The 22600-nt window shown below is 40.1% G+C and overlaps 1 protein-coding gene across 2 annotated transcripts in view; it reads right to left on the bottom strand.

Moving 5' to 3' along the window:
- Positions 1-9: 9 nt before the first annotated feature.
- LOC115413134 (formin) overlaps positions 10-22600 on the bottom strand; it is a 51751-nt gene continuing 29160 nt past the window's right edge. For both annotated transcript variants that reach the window (XM_030125872.1, XM_030125871.1), the window contains 9 exons: positions 22056-22185; positions 21803-21949; positions 21628-21687; positions 21406-21526; positions 14311-14403; positions 9084-9135; positions 4399-4548; positions 1930-2011; positions 10-1812 (listed from right to left, as the gene is read on the bottom strand). In XM_030125872.1, the coding sequence (XP_029981732.1) occupies positions 1768-1812; positions 1930-2011; positions 4399-4548; positions 9084-9135; positions 14311-14403; positions 21406-21526; positions 21628-21687; positions 21803-21949; positions 22056-22185 (880 nt within the window). In that variant the 3' untranslated portion in view covers positions 10-1767. The remainder of the gene's footprint in view (positions 1813-1929; positions 2012-4398; positions 4549-9083; positions 9136-14310; positions 14404-21405; positions 21527-21627; positions 21688-21802; positions 21950-22055; positions 22186-22600) is intronic.

Below are 22600 nucleotides of genomic sequence, written 5' to 3'. Positions count from 1 at the left end.
TTTAAAAAAAAAAAAAGAAAATAAATGGCCAATGTAAAGGAGTTTGGAGGGAAAATGTGCAGATTTATCATACTTTGGTTATGGTATCTGTAACTACACACATGGCTTCAGGTGATATGCTTAAATGTTCTTACTACACTACAATACAACCCTCTTTTCTCCTATTTTAATAAACAAAAAATAGAACCATTTCCTTTCAAAGTACATTACCCCTTTTCCATATAGCACGTTCGTTATAAATGGGCACAAATGTTGCCTCAACAAACAGTGTAAGTAACATCTATGTGAAAATATATCTTTCATCTGTACCACCTATCTGGCAGCTTCTTAATCAAATTACAACTAAGAAAAATACAACCTCAAAAGGGACAAAGCGGATATTTTCTGGCATAAAATAAAATCTTTCTGTACATAAATAGACTTTTTTTTTTCAATGACACAGGAGCATTTGTGAAAATAAAACATTAAGCTCAATACATATATGGAAATAAAAATATCTAATAGCATTTCATCATGAAGCAATACAATCCATACATTTTACAACAAAGAAACCGTATCCTTGCATAGGAAAAGAGGTGCAAAAAAGTGCAATACGATGTGAAAAATGCACACAGGTAGCATAACAGGGGTGTGTGGCTTATCGCGAGCTACAACAAACAGCTACTGCAAGCGGGAAAGTGCTTAAAGTGTGCCGTACACAACGTGAGGTACTACAGCACTCAATGAGGGTCTAACAATTTTGCATAAACTACATATTTCAGGTGAGTGAGCACATGGCAAAAACCTGTTCTGTTCTTTATTATTTTGTTCATCTTGGCCTGTTTTTTTTTTTTTTATAGTACATATTTGTGTGTGTGAGGGGGCCAAGGCTGGGAGCCAGGTTTGCTGCCATGTTCTGCTCTTCCCTGGCTGTCACCCAGGAGAGGTCAGTCTGGTGCAACAGAATACACTGAATCCTGCACATACAGATTTATATACACACACACACACTTACATACAACATGTCTTAATCTGCTCTGGAAGCCCTGCACTGACTATAGATCATATTCATCAACACAAACTGCACGGTCCCTGCCGATCCTACAACATGGCATATTTACAAGACTTTTAATGAGCCATGGTGAATGAAAAGCTATTTGCTAAGGTAGAGGACACTGGGAACTGCCTTTACACGGCTTTGAGGGCAATTTGTTTTATCAACACCGATAGAAATACCTAAGCGGCCATATCTTCCAACTGCACAGACTAGTACGTGGGGTTTGCACATCTTTGAATATGTCGTAGGAATGGATTCTCAGCTCCTCCTGCAGGATCTCCAGTGTGGATGTGTCAGCTGGCACTGTTGGGAATCCCACTGACCCCTTGTGACCTTTCACAAGCTGGGCACTCAGAGGTCACGCCATGCTGGATGAATGAGGTCAACCTTTGGCCTTTAAGACCCTCATCACTTCAGCTGTGTCAGCCATGCATCCTCTGTGCAGGCCCAGCTTCTATCAGTGCTACAGGGTTGTGTCGAATAAAGGCTCGGAGCACGGGCGGTACGTTGTGGTGAAGGGACGAGGACGCATCCAGTACTGTTAGTAGGATGGAGATACGGCAGTGGGAGTAGTAGTAAGAGTTTATTTTGAGTCCTTACAGGGCACAGAGGGCAGGCCGCTGTTACTGAGGCAGGTAGTGAATGCAGGAAGGATGAGGCCTGCACACTTTAAGGTCAGTTATCTCCAGCTATCCTCATTTCTTCTTCTGTTTTGTCATTCATCGTTTCGCTCAGCTGGATGACACGCTGGCTTCCTTCTGCCGGAGCCGCTCTTTCTGTTGGCAAGAACCACAAAAAGAGTCAGTGCGCTCGTATCGATTTCAACATTGACACGAGAAAAGAGAAGCTTACAGGAAATTCCATTTCTCTGGTGTATGTAGATGAGTTCTTACCAGACTGTTGGCATTGATCTTCTTGGTTTCAACTCTTTTCTCTGCCGTGATCTTCTTGATGTTTTCTTGAGCTTCCTTCAACCTATGGGGGGAAAAAAGCCAAACTGAATTTGAAAAGAACTTGTCCAAGGAATTTTAAAAGTAGAACATCATACTGAAAGCTACAGTAGGTAGATATCACTCTTACAAAATACATCCTGCAGCTGTCCTCTCTGTCATAAGCATAGACTGTATATAGACTGTTTTTTTTATGCTGCAGAAAAATTTAACCTTAAATATCACAAGTGGTAGAGTCAGTCTTTTTGGCCAAACTCCTCCTCCATCATGGGTACATTTTTCTACCCTTGCTTCCTCTCAGACCACCTAAAAATACAGCCAACTGAACTAAATAATGAAAATGCCACTTTTACAACTACTGAAAACCATGCAAAGAGACCTGCCCCTCAACACTGGGTCTTGATAAACTGTCTCTAAGAGCATGACATTTAAGTATCTCCCTAGGGGACCCTGTGTCATAGATCCATGTAGTGTCTCACACACACAAAACACACATTCACTGATCCTCTCTGGAGTTTGTGGCCAGTGAAAGCCCCATAAGTGAGAGGCAGTGGAGAATGACAGTGGGTTGATGAGATAATGAGGCAGCCTTTAAAAACACTTGGTTTTTATGAGTGTGCAAACAGTATTTAAAATAAAGTTAATTGTACATAAGCACAATCAGCTGTGTGTAACATGAGGCACGATTACCTAGTAAACAACTTAGAGTGAGCACATGGATCCATGGCAGGGCTGTAAAATCATTAACTCTTACATCTCATAGCAAAGGAAGAAGGCTCAGTTCACATCAGACTGGACAGTGGGTTGACCGAAAGTGTGAAGGACGCCAGTTACGCAAGTCAAAATTCATTCAAAACTGAAGGAAAGAATGTGAAGAGCCACAAAGGTACTATTTCATACTCGGAACTACAACCAAAAGTGACCATACAGTAACAGACAGCTTTGTAGTTGCTGTCTTCTCAGCACGTGCATTGCTTCTGCCCTTTAGGCTGAACATCCAGCATCATTACAGTGTTTATCAGTTCTCGCATAACGTACACCCTTTTAACAGCCACAGGTCCCTGTACGCTAGCTAATAAAGCCAGGCGGCCGCCAGGAGGGTCTGCTGTCCCTCAGTGGAATGCCTCCCCAGACACGACGCCTCAGGTCAGAGGAAACATCGTAAATTCATGTTTAGTTCTTTCGACATAGGACTGAGGCCTTGAGTTGTCTCGTCTTTGATGGACTCCCTCTCTGTGCCAATTTACACTCCAGCATCTAAGCATCAATGTGGCACAATTAGCAATAATTAACATGAAGCCCATGGTCTGTGGATGGTTAAGCATCCATCCACAGGGTTATTTATTTATTTATTTATTAATTACTTTTTTATTTGGAAAGGCAAATGTCCATCACATACATTGATTACAGCCTTAGTCATTCAAGAACATATAAAGGGATGGATGGAGAAAGTTTGGGTGATTGTGTCCATACTGCCCGTCCAGGATATCCTCATTCACAGGGTTTTTAAAGATAGTTTTTTGGCCATGCCTACCTTATTATGATACTAGAGGCAGGAAGAGCAAGGGAGAGATGGGATGACATGCATGCTGTTCTGCTCTAAAGAGCAAGAAAAAAGGTATAAATCTAGAAAAGCACTCGGAGAGCACAGACCTCCGCCAAGGCAGATCAGTGCCACCCCACCCCCCCGATCACCACCAAAATGTCATTTGTTCCTTGTGCCAGTATCAACATTTCCTGAAAATTTCCTCAAAATTCGTCCATAACTTTTTGAGCTATCTTGCACATGGACAAACAGACAGAAAGACAAACCAACGCCGGCAAAAACATAACCTCCTTGGCGGAGGTAATGAGGAAATATTACACAAATAAAATGATCTGCCAAGAGAACAGGAAAATTTCAGTGGCACTAATTTCTAAAAGAAGTAAAAATATGTAGTCTCAAAGAAGCCAACAGAAATCTTGTGCATCCAGTCAAAAACAAGCACATTTATCTGGACACAAAGAAAACATTTGAGATTTATTATCTCAGAAAAAAGAAAAATATGTTAGCCAATTCTGGTGCTATTGTCTTGAAATAAGAATATATGTCAAGGAGATATATCTTACATTAAGCTATTACAGGTGCACCAAAACAAGCATCAATTTGAATAAATGCAAAAAAAATCCCAACTAATTTATAAAATATTTTTGTGTGTCTTGCACTTTATTTGCTTTATTGTACATGCATTTTTTTTGGTGGTAATTTTCAATTTTTACTTTGTAGTGAGACAAAAATAGTTTTTTACAAGTTTGTGACATATTGGCAAAAATACTGTATCTCCACTGAACACAAACAAGATCAGAATTTAAGGATGATTTTACAAAAATGTTCATCGTAAAGAGAAGGAATTCCATTCCAAACCAACTCACCTCTCTTGGGAGATGTTCTTGCTTTGTCGTTTCCATGTATTCTTAAAGTCATTGCAGAATTCATACCAGAGCATAAAGACATAATTCGGGGACACTTCCTTCTCTCCTGGCTTTGGTTTGACTCCAAAGTAGCTCACCATGTCCTGGAAACTGTTGAGGAAAAACAGAACACATACAGAATGCTTGTAGAGTCATTCTATATACACAACAATAAATAATATCAAAATAAATAATGGTATAATTTTGTTATGATATCCAAATAAATAATAATATGATGTTCTTACAAAGACCTGTGTTAAAATATACATGGACTAAAGGCCTAGGAAAAACAAAGATTTTTAGGTTCAAAATAAGTGCAACACAGACATGGTACACACAGAAAATGATGGATAGAGAGTCAAACACTGAGGCGAGAAACAGAGCTGGAAAGTGAGTGTCCACCCTGCTGGGCCATGGGGGAGAGCCAGTAGCGGTGGCTCCATTATCACATTGACCTCCACAGCCTGCAGGGGAAGACTGCCAGAGGAGATGGAGACAACCAAGAACAGACTACCGCTCCTCCAGACACAGCAACACACCGGCTGACACACTAACGCGCACACACTCGTCTGCGCAAACATACACAAACAGCTTCAGGAACATATTTACTGGCAGACGATCAAAGATGTAAATGATTTGACATGTGAAATAAGCCAGACAGGTGTGCATACATAAAAACACTCTGAATACACTCTTTTTGTGATTTTTATGCTGTACTTCTATTTACTGGGATAGACTGTAGCACTGTTGTAGGGCAGCTCCTGAGCCTAATTCGATTGTAACCAAATCTGAACTCTTTGCAAGGCTCTCAGCAGCACACATGGGGCATGAAAAGCAGCCTGCTGCTCCAAATTCCCTCCCTAACCCAAACATGAAAGACATTTTCTAGCCGTGCCTGTCAAAGGATTGATAAAAGGGGGCAATGATTCAAGAGATGTTCCCTGTCCCATTGACACCCAGATAGACTCTGACCTCCAGATGCTAGGTGGCTTTTGCGACGCTAATGTAAGACATGTTCATGCAGAATGAAATGGTGCAATATGCTGCCCAGACGCTCTGCTACAAGCTAGAAAAAAAAGCACTTTTGCGTGAGCCTGCTTCCCATTTCCTGGTGATGCGTCATTTTGCTGGGATGCTCAAAAAAGGAGTGTTGTAGATCATCCTGTACAAAAGAAATCAGGAACAAAGCTGTGGGATGTTTAGATTGACCAAACAGACATGCAGTCCCAGGTAGCTTTGTTGCAGCCGGCCAGGTCTGGCATGATGAACAGGGTCTCCTCTCTATCAGCTCCTCTCCTGACCCTGGGTCATCATGTCAAAGCAGGCACAAATCAAGCCACAAGCCCGGTGCCTTTCCTTTCACTCTCCTCAGCATATGCAAGAAGCAGATACACAAACCTTCACTCAAAACAGATGCAAATACACTCACACATGCGAGCACACCTAGAAAACATAAACAAAATCAGGCAGGACTCAGTAAATTTGTGAGCGCAGAACAATTCCGCTCATATGCACATGGACACAAACACCCCTAAACTTCTGTAATCCATGCTATGATGCCATTGCCGTGAGAGGGTTTACTGCAGCACCCACAGCCGGCATTCCTCACTGACAGCTATAAAAAAAGACCCATTACAAAACCATGAGCAGCCGTGAGAATCAGGGAAATATTTGGACAGGCAACTCTACATTCCTTTGTTTCCTCAGTAAAAAGATTACAGAAGTAAACTCAGTGCTGTCGGCTGATTCTGCAACCATCAGTGTACAAGTGTGTATATACCAACCTGAACTAATCTATAGCTGCATGGTGACTGTAAATGTGGCAGTTGCGCCAAATGAAACTGAGCAAGATGTGGGAAAAGAGAACTTAATGAGATGGAACTGTGGACAGAACCAGAAAACCCCAGTGGAACCCAAACATGAAGTAGACAAATGAGGACTGCATGTGGTGGAAAGGCCTCGTCACTCACTGTTGACAGTCCAAAAAACTTTTCAAAAGAAAAAAACAGAAATAAAGTTGATGGAAATGTCATTTTCATTAAGGTTACACTGGGGTAAGAAAACTTTACAGGAGCTTTTTTGTTGGTAGGTCTAGCTGACAGTTCATAGTTTATCATGTTTTGTGAAATTTTGGAATTGGGATTATATTATCAATCAATATACGAATTTCAATCACATTTGATCTATAAATTAACCAACTACTTTAGTTTATTAATTAATTTCATTATCCAAAATAACAATAACTCCTGTTGTGGAAGTCAAAAGAGACACCAGCTTTTAAAGCCTGGATAACAGCAATGATGGACACCGTTCACTTAGAAAGGATTAGATACACACTTAATGACAAGCTGGGAGAATTTGAAAAAAATTGGAAATCAGTGATGTCATATGTGGAAGGGCCAAAAAGTTAAGATCCACTACATAAGCAGTAGCCCAAAGCGTAGCACTACACCAACCTATGTTAATGGCTCTGGGGATAGGGAGGGGGGTTTGGGGGGTGGATGATATGTTAAATTTTTTTTGTTTTGTTTTGTTCTTTCTTTTTTCTTCTTTTCTCTTCTTCTCTCACTTTATCAAGGCTGTTTATTTCTGAATGTGTGTTTGTTGTGTTGTATTGATATTAAAAATGAAGCACAGTGTGCTAATTGAGGAATTTCAAACCTGTACTGTGACGAAGCTTCGAAATAAAAATATTTGAAACAAAATAACAATGGTAAGTAAGTAAGTAAAGTCAAAGGTGGGCAAAATGATTATTAAACTTTGGCTGACTTTATTTTAGACAGTTGTTATTTGTAATTTTGCATTGTTAAAAAAATAAATAATAATAGTAATTTATTATTACAGAAAAATACAGTTGCATAGTAAGTCTTTCTAAAAAAAAAAAAAAAATCTGAATTTTCTCACAAATTGGTTAAATGTTTGAGATGTTTGACCTCAAACATACTAAGAATTCATTTCATTTACGTTTCCAGAAAGTAAATACAAATGTGAATTTAACCAGATACAAAACTTCAACTGCAAAACCTTGGCCTTATTCTTATCACTATGTTGATGCTGGGTTTGGCTTCACCGACCATGCCAGGCCCCTCTCACCCATGGCTGCCGTGTAAACCCTCTGAATCCTCATGAGTCAGAGGTGGAGGTATTAGGTAGCACTAAGGATGTGTTGTCTATTTCCTTTATTAACACAGAGCCATAATGTTGCAGCCGCTGCTGCTGTTGTGTGTTTCTGTGACGATCCCTCATCCAGTGCAGATGTGAGCCCACCCAGGGCCTGGTGAGCCCGCTGAGCCCGCTGACGCCCATATTCATCAACAGCGTGTCACTTTTACGAGGTGGCTCTGTGGGAATCTGAGAAAGAGCCCCCCGCCCCCTTGTCCTGCTTTACCTAGCGCCAGTCAGCCAGTCCCCTCTTTAGATGAAATTAAAGGAAAACTTCATTAAAGGCAAAGGTGCTGTCAGCTGTGGGGCCCTTTTGATCAATATTCCCTTCCAAGTTCAACACCTTCATTACAGTGGTGTCACTCATGCCAAAGCGGGTGCACACACACAGACACACACACGTCTGTCGATTCTAGTGGACAGAGATATCACTACACAGCCACAGTAAGGGCGGGGGTCAGAGACCAGGAGAGAGAGGGCTGCAGTTGTCCCTAAGCAACTCTACTGGCTTAAAAACAGCAACATGAAACAGAGCAGTCTGGAACCATTAGCTGAGTTATAGTATTGTCCAAAGCAATCAGCTTCCTAATTGTTTATAGTTTCCATTTTCTTGTGTCCGGCGTCTTTCACTTTCTCCTTTATGTGCTTTCGTGATTTATTTTGGAAGTGGGAGAGTTACGATTTAAAGCAAACAATTCTGCTCTCTATCCAAACAAGGCAAAAATAATCTATTTGCTTTGTTTGTCTGCTCCACCATCTTTTTCCAATATGAAATGTTCCAGATATGATTTCGCTTGAACACGAGCTAAGCGGCTGCCAGTGTGTCTTATGCCTATAAATCAGATGCCTCAGAAGACTCTCAGGAGTCTTCTGCACAAAACATGGCAGATAAGAATGATAGGAACTGTAGGGGAGGAAGCACAGGGTGTCCAGACTTAAAATACACTACACTGCATGTTATACATTCATTACTTTTTCTACAAATGTGGATATCTTGTCAATTTATCTTTAAGACAAATGATTAGAAAAAAGCTTGTAAATCACCACAGGGGAATATTTAACTTGAAATTAACTTTTGTGCATAAATCAAATGGTGTCTAATCCTTCAAGATAATCCACTTCATCCAAAAACTGGGCTCTAATAAAGGTTATCTTGCAGTTTTCAGCAAAGGCTATGAACCACAATACTGATAAGTCTCTGCATCTTACCAAAACCTTATCAGCTGGTACTGTATGTAACTGTACAATCAGATGCCAGCTGTTATCCATGCGAGGCATGCTATGTAACTCAACAACTGCTATATGATATTTATAATCCATAACACTTGGAAGAATTCCTTAGTGCTTTTCAGGAATCTTGACATAAATGTGAAATTGTAGATAAAGTTGAGCGATGAAACACACAGAAAATATCTGCATTTTCCATCCAAACAGATATGATAGTTCATTCATAACTGTAAAGATGTCTTGGGATTGTAATTTACCTTTTCTGTGCTGCATTAAGACGGTCCTCTTCCGCAGAATGCTCCTTTTGAGCTGAAAAAAGGAAAAATATGCAGTTAAGACAGATCATGTGACAGATCAGATTACAGCTTTGTCTATCATAGATATCCTAAATGTTTCCACTGGCAGCCACTGATAACTGACCACACACCACTGGGGGAGTCCAGTGGGGGGCGCTGTGTTCAGTAGTCATCTGTTGCATTATCAAGGAGGGAGAATAGAGGAAGAAGGGCTCTGGGTTGAGATGTCACTGACACAGGGAGCACGTTATCCAAGTGACAGTTAAGCACATTGTAAAGTTTGACATGCTTCTGTGTGAGTGTGTTGACACATGGGAGTGTGAGCCTGTGACGCCTGGGGTTGGGGCGGGTGAGCTGCAGTCTGTTTTTTCAGGAGGTGTGTGTGTGTTTGTGTGTGTGACTACATACATGTGCGTGTTCTAGCTGAGGCAGGGGTGTAGGGTTGAGCAGAGAGGCTTGGGAACTGGAGGCTCCTGTGGACTCCTGCCATGTAAAAGTGTCCAAATGCAAGGCAGATGTGTGCGGCGGGCCAGGCCGAGGTGCAAGAATTTATCTAGGGCCAGAGAGTGCCTGTGATCTCAGATTTATTGCATTTTTCCAGATTCATCCCTTTTACAATGATGGGGGACCTTTTCTACTTTAAGATTTAAGAGGGGGAAGTCTCCAAAAAATTGTTCAAAGGCAGGTTTGGGGGTCTTTTGGGAGAAGGTGAGCTTAAGCCACCGACCAACCACCCCTTTTACTTTTACTCCTTTTTTACATGTATTTGAGCAAGGGGGCTGAGGTAAACCTAATGAAGGGGGTGGCCATGTCTGGATAGTCAGAGGAGGGGGACGAGGAGAGGGGCCGTGACCAATGGCGTTAGTCTCAGTGGGGGTCAGGCTGGCGCCTGAGGTACCCCTCTGGTGCGACTATGCAGAGGTGGCACTGGTGCCGAGAGGCTGAGGGGAAGAGAGAGGGAGAGAGAGGGAGAGGGAGAGAGAGAGAGAGCAGCTCAGAGAGAGGATGTGTGAAGTTTCTCTTCCTCCGCTCCCTGTGTAAACATGAAACCAGTAGTCGCTAACTAGAAAGTTATGAGACGTGCATGCTGAGAGGGACAATAAATTAGGGCTTTAAAACTCTGACACACTTTTCCAAACCACTGTTTTACCTAGCAGCCAGATAACAAAGAGATACAGAGTATCCTAAGAGGGATGTTGTGGACCTTAGGCATCCTTCTCCATCCCCCACCACCTCGTCCTTAGACACACAGACAAAGACTTCCAGAAGTCTTTGGACCGTTGTTATGTTTTAATTCTACTCAGTCTACGTAATTCACCGCCATCTGAACAAGTGGAATTTTGGGTTATTGGATTCTGACTCACTGACAACTAAGAAAGCTCAAGGATGTGATGATACACATGCGTTTCCTAAGAGAGGCAGTGAAATTAGACTCACACAAGCTAAGATTAAAAGCTGGAATTTGTTTTCAATTAGTCATGCCGTGTATTCAACATGAAAAATATGCCCGCCAGTGTATCCCCAGAGGTTTCAAAGAGCTCCTATTAAACGGAAAACAAAAAGGTGGCTGATTAGATGTTAAAGCATCTATGTTTTGATCTAGGCGGCATTTTTGTGTTTAACATAAGAGAATAATTCTCGCTGTAGAAAGGTGAAATGTTCAGAAAATCCAAAGGAACATTCCAAGGAAATCAGCGAATGAGATCATATTAAGTAAAACTATGCAAACTTAAGTCAACAGTGAGAATGAAGAAAAATATAATACAGCAAAAATTCCAGAGGGTAGATGGTACTAAGCTCAAACAGGATTCAAAGCATGATGAGACTAGAGAGGGAGTAGTCTTACAAGAGAATGGATCACTGGATTTCAGAGGAATCCTCAGTTAAATCTGGGAGAGATCACACAGGCAAGTTTAAGAGGCAGAGTGCAGGGCGTTTGGGTTCACCTGCAAACCCCGCTGTGAGCTTCACCACAGGCTGGGTTATGGGTCAGTGCGACTCAGAAACACAAACTCTCAGTATGAACTTATGTCTTCATGTGTTTATTGTCTGTTATACTTTGATCCTTTTGTATTAGGAGGAAGTTATTCCACAATGCTTCAGGCATCTGATGTATTACTGAACCAATTTTAATATTAAATTCTAAATGTGTGTAACACGTGCATCTGTGGTCAGCTGCCTGTGCATTTACCTGAGTGTGAAATTCACTCATTGACTGATGAGTCAGCCTTTAAGAGCCTCGGTCTCTCTTTGATCTGAGCGCTGTTGCTTTGTTTTGCCTTTTGAAGTCATGGAATCATCACGAACAATGATTACAACCCGGTCCTCCCAAAGCATGGGCAACAGCTCGAGGAATTCTATTTATGAAAGAAAGGTTTACAAGTATTCCACTGCAAAGTTTATGTTCAAGATGTGTGCCTTTGCAAACTAACATCATTATGTAGCCAGTGGCAACTGCAGTGGTTTTAAATCCTTTCAAATGTTCTGTGATACTGACCAAGACTCATGGGAGAGTTTTAGAGGTAGTTCAGGTGGAAAAACTAACTACAACGATGTCATGGCAAATTTCCACTTCAAGAGTACATGATCCAAGCACAGGCCTGGTATGAAATAACAAACATCTTCTCAGTAATGGCACAGCAAACACAGACTCTCCACAAATTTTCACCATGTACCCCAAACATGTGGATACAATCCATGAGTTACCTCATTTAAATTTTCTTTGGTTTGCTTATTGTTTCATCACTCCCTGGCCTTCTGGATCTACTGTAGGGAATTAGCCTTTTAATATGGTCTACTTATTGTGCCACAGAAACATTGTGGTTTTGAAAAAGTGTTTCTATGGGACAAGGTGAGACTAAGGCTATGATAAAATACATATTGCATTAATGCTTGTGGGACCGGTCGACTAAAATGACTAAAACATTGATGGTTTACATATTTATGTCTCTCGGATTCCCACTTCTATGCCAATAAGATGAAGATGTGTTGCTTTCAGCCTTGACATATTATATGTAAAAATTTCAGGTGTCCTGCTGCATTTTAAGACACATAAAATATTTCTGCAACATCTCTGGTTTGATTGCAGGAGGGGACTTTCACTCATCTCTTTCTGTCTCACCACATGCTTTCTGTAGACATCCTCTGTCTAAACTATCGAAAACAGATGTAAAAAAGATAGGACAGCAAATGCCCCAAGATGTGTACGAGTGTGACATAAATTCTGAACTACCAGGACAGATGCACTGAGGACAAATGAATCAGATTACTCATGTGACGGCAGGAGAAAAAGATGGCACCCTCTGTGGCAAACTTAAATGCCTTAATGGGATTAGGTCGGATGCAGAGGAAGGTTTGTGTATAATAAAGCTCTGGAGAAATGAACATGTTGAACAGTCTATGGGTGTCTAATGCCCAGCATGGACCATCACATCAATGGCAAATGAGCCATAACTCTTGGAAATGTGTACACAGTTACCTTTAATAATTAACCAACTGAAGCATGTATGTTTATATTCTTACACTCCACCTCTCCATCCCTGCTGAGCAAAAGTAATCTAGGTTGAAGGTTATTTTGCAGAATGTTCTGTTCTTTCTCTTCCAGTTTATGTCCCATAAACTTATTAACCTAAAGTGTAATTTGTAGTTTCTATTTTTTCCATGACATGAATAAAAATGCTGGTACTGGAATTGTTAGTGAAATTTATGCTGTTCAAAACTATGAGTTCAGTTGATGCAACGGATATGTAGGAAGCTACTACCTATATTGTGAGAATGATCGGAATGGGTGAGTACCAGTGTCTGGGTCAGAAAGGGGACAGATGGTGAGATGATCAGAGTGTGTTTTAGGGAGTTCTGCTCCTGTCACGGTGGTCCCCAGGTCTGATCCACTGAGGCTGGCCAGTCTTTACAAGGCCACAGCCAGAGATGTCCTGCCAGCTTTATGGCAGCCAAGAGTACATGAGAACCATGTTAGGGGCAATGTGATCCCTTCTACAGGCCTGTAGACTCCTGTCCTCATGCTGTCTTACAGCACACCAAGACGCCCTCTCCCAGCAAGACCAAACACACACACATGCACGAAGAGGCAGATTCTGCACCACCCAGCTGACTGTCTGACATGGCAAAAACATAATTATACCTTCCTCTTTTTAAAGGTCCCATGCTGGGTGTCTGGGTGAAAACAGGGCTTTTCTATCTCTGTAAGGTTGGCTGTAAATCCTCTGTCCAAATGAATGTTTCATCTTTGAAGATACTGACAATTTTCTTCAGGGTACCTCAAAATTTTACATGCGACAGGCCAACTTATGAGCTGGACTGAGGGAAAAACATCCATTGTAACTGTCCATGAGGATGTCAGTGTGTTTGATGTGATTTGATCTTGAAATTCAGGACATTAATCATTTTATCGCTGTACTTTCCTCAAGTTAAAAAAAAAAAAAAAAAAGAATCAGAACAGAATGGTGCAGTGTTTTTCAACCTTGGGGTCAGGACCCCACGTGGGGTCACCTGGAATTCAAATGGGGTCGCCTGAAATTTCTAGTAATTGCTAAAAATGAAAAGAAAAACTTACTAATAAAAAATATATGGTGAGTTGAGAGAGAATTACAATACATACAAGACGTGACAAACTTTGAAGCTGAAACTGTGGTACTGTTTATCTTTCCAATGTTCATTGTGTTCGGTTTCAGATGCTGCAGCTCTTGCATGATTCATCTTTGAATTATTGTTTGTTCAGTATTAATTTACAGTCTTGTAAATACAAGCTGGACTGGCTGTACCTATCCCGACCGAGGAAAATAAAATTCTCACTTTGTGCAATAATCTACACCTGACTTTTCTGCCTCCGTCCATAATCATATACATTATATAGCCTAAATATCATATAAAATTAACGTTTATTTGCAACATAGTATAGCAAGCTATTACATGATCAAAAACATATTAGTTTTAGAAAAAAAAAAAAAAAAAAAGTCTTCGTTTTGAATGTCTGGGGTCACCAGAAATTTGTGATGTTAAAATAGGGTCATGAGCCAAAAAAGGTGTGGAACAACTAGAATAATGCTTCAGTATATACAACATAAGTCAATATTCCGGATTATTAGATATCATTACATATTTAAATGAAAACTACTTAACAAGACCAACACTGACAAATGCTACAGATAAGAACAGTATCCTCACTCACCACCAGAGATAAATCCCTCCATCTTTGATTTGAAGGGCTGGAGGTGTTCATCTGACGATTTGGAGCAAACCCTCTGCACATCTTTTTCACACGCTAAAGAGAGCAAAGAAAGGGAGCAGGGAAATCTTAACAACCAAACAAGCACAAACATGTCTGGCATATATAAAACTCATTCAAGGATATAAATAAAAAAAATAGAAAGAACATAATTAACGATCTAGGTAAAGAACTTCAAATTAACTTCATAAAAATGTGGGCAAAGGAAACACATGATTTCTTGTCTTGAACTATGTTTAAATTTATTACAATACTGCCTAAAATATCTAACTTTATACATCCCATAAAAAGGTCACGATAGAACCCAAAGAACACCCCTTAATTTAAAGGGAGAGATAATAACAGCATTAGGAGAAAAAGAAAACAGAGTATGACAGATACAGAAAAAAGATGTGAACAGTTAAAAGTTTAGTTATTATTGTAATATTATTTCCCTTGCGTGCACTTTTATCAGCTGGTTCTATTTACGGAGAGCATTCAGGTCTTTTTTTTTTGCATATCAGTAACACTTTTTATATGGCTGTATATGCTGCTTCTATGTAATTATATTATGTAAAGGTGTAACTAACGGCTCAATTAAATTGTGGCTATATTGAGTGCACATGGCAGATCTGTTTGCTGTTTGCGGATGGGTTTTCTTTATGATGCCAAATGACCCGACTCACGCTCAGAGGAAACAGTGACGGAGCGTGCTCCAGTCGAACCTTTCCCATTTCCTCTCAACTGTAAGCCTGGTGAAAGAACTTGGCACATTCCTCTAACCTGTAAGTCATTAATGGCTGCAATAAATACCTTAACTTTCTTATGACTGCATAGCTAAATAGTACTGCAACACAACACGAACATTAACAGGTCTGGCCGGTGTCTGAGTTCACTGCATCGCCGCTATTAGGTTAGAGTTTCGTTCTCACGTTTGATGCGGGGCATGTGAGTGCACCTGCAGCTCGGTAAACTCAGTGCATTACATCTTTTTTATTGGCTGTCTTAATAAATTGAAGACGATGCACAAAGTCAGAGCTTTAAAACAGAGCAGTAACTACATTCAGCCACACAATCTGGATTCCAGGACAGTTTTTAAATTTGTGAATAGTGAGAGCCAACAGTTATCAAAATAGAAAACAGAAATCAGCAACCATACAAACACAACAACCAAAATATCCTGTTTGGACATACCGCATTTCCTTACCAGAAATCCCCCCAACTCAAAAGAACCCATTAAAACAGTGTTCAAAACAGCAAGTCTACAATTTAGCAGCGGCTCGCTTCCAAATGTGGTCCAGACAGCAAAGGCTGCAAGGAGGAAGCCCACAAAACACAGCAGCTGTAAAGAATAAAAACGAAAAGCTCCAGTTGGGGACATTGTCTTAGACTGACAATACATTACGGAGGACTTCACTCAGATGCAGGGATTTCCTGTAAGTAAAAGATGCCATTTAAGGTGTCTAAAAAATGACCTCAGTAGCTCAACATAAGGCAGTTTCATGTTCTGCCTGTGTAACAAAGAGCCTCACAATCTAAAAAAAAAAAAAAAAAATCAGGTGGTGCATTAATTCTATTTTGTCATAAGATTCTAAAATTATTTTAAATGATTACACAGTTGTATTAAATTTGAGGCATAAACAGTTATAGCAGTGTTTTCCAACCTTGGGGTCACCTGGAATTCAAATGGGGTCACCTGAAATTTCTAGTAATTGATAAAAAAAAAAAAAATAAAAAAATACTAATGAAAACAATATGGTGAGTTGAGATCCAAGCTGGACTGACTGTACATATCCTGACCAAAGAAAATAAAATACTCACTTTGTGCATTAATCTACACCTGGCTTTTCTGTCTCTGTCCATAATAATATACATTATATAGACTAAATGTCGGCTAAAATTAATGTTTATTTGCAACATAGTATAGCAAACTAATACATGATCAAAAACAAATTATTTTAGAAAAAAAAAGTCTCCGTTTTGAATGTCTGGGGTCAGCAGAAATTTGTGATGTTAAAATGGGGTCACGAGAAAAAAAAAGGCTGGGAACCACTGAGTGACAGTAACATTTCGACATTTAAGTGGATTTATTTTGATATATTCTAAAATGTTTTTATATAATAAGAATATAATAATAAGAATGTAGCACTACTGAAAATGTTTCGTAATACTGTGTGGTTAACTCATTATCAAACTCCATCTTAAATATGTAAATAGTTGTAATTTTTAAATTTACCATTCTGTGCAAAAGTCTTCGGTTTGTTGTTTTTGCAGGGTTGAAATGAGCATACGTATTCATTTCTCATTCGGTTTTCTTCAGATACAACAAGAAAATACATGAAATATGTGCACACCCTAAAATACACACAAAAAGCTAAAAACATTCGACATACAGTATGTTGAATAAAACCTGGTATAAAACATCAGAATATAAATGCAATAAATTTCATACTGTCTGAAAAACGGGTTAAAGACATGTTATATGCAAAGGGAGGTCACACTAAATACCACTTTGGTTCACAGAAACTATTTTTTCCCAGAAACTTTTGTTTTTACTGCTTGCCATATATCCAGATTCTATCTTAATACAGAGATTGACAAATGCATATGTGCACAGGAGTGGTCATTATAACTTTAATCAGCCAGCAATCCTAATATTAACCAAAGACTTTTACACAGTAGTGTACATTACAGACTAAATATTCTGATTAATCATGACAAGATGACACAAAGTAAACACTTTGATTAACAAGAGGATAATTATAGATATTAACATACTATATTAAAGATTTTTAATTTATTCATCACTTTGGATCATTAAATTTCTCACGTTTTACTTATTGCTGTATTCACTTGCACGCCAAGGCATTAAGATTCTGAGTTTTAGCAGCAGTTTTACTGATGCAGCTGTTTCAGTTTTATGTTTTTGTCTGTTGTTTTTACTAACACAAACTCAGCTGTGGGGTTCAACAAGACATTGCTGAAATGACTGGCAATCGTCACATGACTTTGACAGGTGAAGGTCATATAGTAGTAGTATAACTAACCAGAAAAAAAATAAATAAATAAAAAAAAAAAAATAAAGATGAGCCACATCAAAGCTACTTTGTACAAAAACACCCCTCCAGATCCATTGTAGTATGCAACAATAAAACTGAAATATTCATTATAAACATATATCTATAGAACATTCCAGGAGGAAATATCGCAGAATATCCTATACCAGGAGAGATAAAGTAACATCACAACCGATGTGGCTAAAGACGGTGGTGGTAGTGTAGGAGTAAACGGGAAGAAAAACAAACAAGACAGCATTATTTCTGCTCCAGGATTTACCCTGTGTGGTTTGCAAAATGGGTAACTTTGATGTCAATATGTACTTAAGACTTCACCACAGTAAGCAAGAGCCCCCAGTGTTGCTACCAGGAAGTCACAACACAACAAGACAATGCACAACTGTAATGTGGAATCAAGGAAATGCTTAAACAGTGGATGAGGAGCCTGCGGAGCACCACAATATGAGGGAACTTGTTATTTGATGAATGTTCCTGTCTCAGAAATATGGCCAAATGTTGCCATAGTGCCTCACCAACTCCCATCGCTGAAGCCCTGAATCATGATAGAGTATAAACACAGAACAAGGGAGACAAACACATGATAATGACATGATAATAGACCAATGTCTGATACCCTGAGGGGTTTCTGCATACTGTAACTGAAATGGTAGCATGTAGAGCTGCATGTAGAATTAGACGTTTTAAAACACATTTTCAGAAGCATTTGTCATATTATTTTTTTCTTTTAATTTGAAATTAAACCAGTACAGTGTCCGTCCTCGGCATATTCTTGTTATTTACACCTGAGCTCTTTCACTGATCCCCTATTATCTGTAATCTTCTGTATGAAGTAAAGCTGAATATTTTCACTTGGTGAGGCCAGCCAGGGGACTGTCTCTGTTAGAACCATTTCTCCCTTCTCTGCTCTCCATAAATCAGCCTGTGTCAGTTCAGGTTCATAAAATCGCCAAACATTCTCCAACATTTTACTTACAAATACAGCAATGGCAGGTAGAAACATCAGGAGAGACACACGCGAGAAACTGACCTGTGTTCAGAGTCACTGTGGTGCTTCCTCGTGAAAAATGGTTACTACACCGCTGAACATAAAGTTGGAATAATTTTATTTTCAGGCACATTCCTGTTTTTATTCCTATTTATACACATCAGCAATCACCTTTGACCAGGTGCAAGGATTGCATACTGAGTCCTGGTTACACTTTATCTATCAAGAATAGAAATATATGTATATGTGTCTTTCTTTGAGTTATTTATTATTTATTTATTTATTCGCCAGCACAACTAAGAAACGCATAGGTAAAAGATTATATGTGTATTTGTATGTGTGTATGTGTATTTGTATGTGTGTATGTGTACTTGTATGTTGTGGGTATATTTGTAAACGTATGTACATATGTATGTGTATATGGATGAATGAGTGTGTGTGTGAATAGACATATAAATATAAAAGAGTAATGTAAAAGAAAGAGGGACATATATATTATTAATAATATTTTAGGAAGAGGGGGTGGGAATAAATAAATTGGACTTCTTCCCACTCTTTTTTGGGCATGTAAATGGAACTATTGTGCAGTTCTTCTGTCTAAAATTGTTGTGATTGTTGATATTCGTATTATTATGCATGTTTTGCTTGTTCGCATATATGTTGAATTTCATTGCGTGTTTGGAATAAATCACTAAATCAAATCAGAATAAATAACATGAGAAGAGGTAAAAATGTTGTATTCCAAGTTCATGTTCAACAGTGTCCTCTGGAGTCTGTTAGATGCTACATTTATCTGCAATTGCCATAATAGCTGATCATACATAAAGAATTCTACAGTATCTTTATAAACAAAATAATTGTACAGATTCTCAAGACCCTTACTTTTCTCCAACTGCTCTGAAAATCAACCATGACACTTACATTTAGTGTAACTTGGGCATTTTGTTTGGTCATACAAGTGGTGACAGTACCTCAGAACGCTAACTTCACACATGGTGCACCGAGCGGAGCCTCCATCGTAAAACAGACCTCAGGCTAAAGGCCATGCCTGAACCTGACATTAAAGGCCATTTAAAATCAGTACACTGTCTGATTTGCCACAGTGATGAATGCCTAACCTGGGACAGGCCTTCTGTGAAACACTAAACTCCCCTGAGCAGCAAATGAGCTCTGACTGTTTCTTTTTATTTGATCCTATTTCATTCGGTAGTATCCCTGCCTCTCTGTCCACTCCAATTACACAGCAGTTAAAGAGATCTTTATGTAGGTGCTCACTAGAACTATTATCAACTTTTTATGATACAGCTAAACTCTACAGGAATTGAATGATAGCTATTCATAACGTGGACGTTTTTTTAAAAAATAAAAACGCTTTGCATCAGCTGTTCTGTCACACCTGAACTGCGTCCAAAACAAAATGAAGACAGTTGTCTCTACAGTCCTACAGTAGGTTAAGGTCCCCGTGGCCTCCCACTCATCCCTCTCCCCCCTGAGAAGAGCACAGAAAGAGGTCATCACCCTCTCCCCAAACAGGAAGCCCCATCAAAAGAGGATCATGTTTCTGCACAAGCCAGTGAAGGAAAGGGCAGCCAAGCGGATGAGGACCCAGACTCACACACAGGCAAGAAAATATGGCATCTTTTTCTGAACACATATCTAGAAATATTTAGAAATATGAATATAATATACAGAAAAGTGTATTAGTAAGACCCAATATGGTTGAACAATTGTGTCAGCACTGACATGCAGGATGTGGGTAAATCTGGAGAGAGATGAATTTCTGCTAGCACCAAGACTCCTGACCTCTGACCCCGGGCTGGGGGCAAGACACTGCTGACCACTGCAGTCGCCACCTCAGGATCAGGTGAGGGGCAGGCAGCTTGTGAAAGCCAGACAGTGAGAGTAAACCTAGATGTGATTCAGGCTTAGCTTCTCAGTGTCAGAAACCATTCACAGTGTGGATGGAAGTGATCTGTGTTAGCTTTATAATTAAGACCAGTTGCTTTCTTTAGGCTGGTTTATAATAGCCATGCATAAATATTTATTCCTGGCGGCTGGAGAGGATAAAAATGGTGGGAGTCATAGGTGGAGCTCACCAAACATCCAGAATCCAATGCTTTCCTTGTGATGCTAATGCCCCTGAGGACTACTGTGCCAGACTGTGTTGCAACAGAGATCAAATACGAGGGCCCTTATGTTGCATTTATTGTCTTCAAGTCTTCCATTTTTCCTAATAAATGAGTGACAGCTTGAGGTGGGTCTGGGTACTTTAGTAGACTCTTTGTATTTTTCCCTCAGGTCAGAGAGGAGAGGGCTTTAACAGCAATCTAAAAAACGTAGGGGAGAGCTGCAGAGCTTATCTAATTGCTTTCATATGCCATATTATTGGTTGATTTAAATAACCACAGACATCAGGGGCACTGGAGGGCATTGCCTTTAACCTCTGCATGGCCCAGGCCAAGACTGAATGGCTGGCTGGCTGGGTTAGTGAGCGGCTTGGCGCCCAAGACACTACATGGTGCACCAGAAGCGTGTTTATATCTATTGTCGCCGATTCTAGCTACCACCAATTGTCACTGTGATGTTTCATGATTAATCTGGAGGGTCCTTTTTAAATTCTACTAATATTTTAAATGCTCTGCAGGCATAGAAACGAAGATGCTCTCTCAGTTTGTAGTTTCATCGTTGGTGCTGAAACAGGAGATGCTGTGCTCATATCATGACTCCTAAGATACAATGTCTGGAACCTCAACAGAGGTGCCTGAGGCTCTCCAAGATTCAGTACTCGCCCACAACCTTGTGTGCAAAGGGCAACAAGAGTACATGGGATCTGCATTCACACTTGAACTGATCAACTCAGTTCTTTTAAGAGAAAACAGTAGATTATGCGACACTGACTGATTTTCAATGACTGTTAGACAAACTAAATAATAAAAAAGTACTACAGAAATTAAGTCCATTTATACTTTTAAACCAAAACAAAAGGTCATGTCCTACCAGTCAAATCTCTCTTCAGCTTCCTAATGTCCTTGGTGAGGTCATCAAACTTAACCTGACCAGCCTGGAAGAAATCCTGTGGCTCAGGCAAAGGGAACACACTCTTCTCTGTTCCTGCATGCTGGAGCAACACAATAAACATGGAAGAACATAATATAAGCAGTACTAATAGGATTTTTTTGAGATTGTAAAAGTTTGTAAGTTAAATTGAAGGTACCTTACCATGTCAAAATTACGTAGGTAGTATAAACCCACATAATCCACCAGATTCATACGATTGTCCTGAGGAAGAAGTCATTTTTTTAGTTCAATAATATCAGCAGCATGTTTACCAAAAAATGGCAAAAGATGGCACTTTGATAAGATTGTGGATATAAAATCTGAAAACACGTGTTACCCTGCTTTTGACATCCTTTAGTTTAGGGAGGATCTCCAGTCCAAAGCCATCAGCTTGGCCTCTCGTCCTGTTTCCTCCGTTCATATAGTTCCCAAATGCTAATACCAGTCCCATTATAACTCGCAAATTATTGCACTCTAGCATCTCCTGACACACACAGACACACACACACACACAGAGCCCTTAGGTTAGCAGACATTGCAATAGTTCAGTGACAATTCTAAAGCTGTGTTTGGTGACATGATATTCTTACTTTGCAGACATTGGAGATAATCTCCACCTTGCGACGGATGGAAGAGATGGTATCGAGGAAAACTGACTGGAAGATGATGCAGTGAGCTCGGCCTGCAAAGTCAGGAATCTGGGAGAGCTCATAGAGAAACCTGGGAGGCGGGGGGAAAGAGGAGGAGGAGGAGGTGGAAGAGAATGGGGTGTGATGTGTTATGACAGAATTAAACAAAATGTCTAACAGGAAGAACTATTTTGGTTCCTTGGCAGGCCGTAGTTCCCCATGCAGGGCGGCTGAGTCAGTGTTGTTCACAGGCAAACAGGCAGGCACCTAATAGTCATGAGAGGTGCTGCTCGGCTGGGTTTGAAAGGCCCATGAGGTCGAGGTGGAGGGAAAGCAGTGAGCGGTGCACGGAGATTGATCAAAGGTAGCTTTGGCCTGATGTGGGACGACTTATGTAAACAGAGCCGTGTCAGAGGGGAGCAGAGCGGTAACATCCTGTGTGATTAGGCCTCACTGATGGAGGTAGACACTGAGTAGGGATGACTCAAGCAGCCGTAGTGACAGCT

This window comes from Sphaeramia orbicularis, chromosome 22 (genome assembly GCF_902148855.1).
Source record: "Sphaeramia orbicularis chromosome 22, fSphaOr1.1, whole genome shotgun sequence".
NCBI lineage: Eukaryota > Metazoa > Chordata > Actinopteri > Kurtiformes > Apogonidae > Sphaeramia > Sphaeramia orbicularis.
Note: the sequence above shows the minus strand (reverse complement) of the source record. Positions and strands in the feature narration are given on the sequence as shown.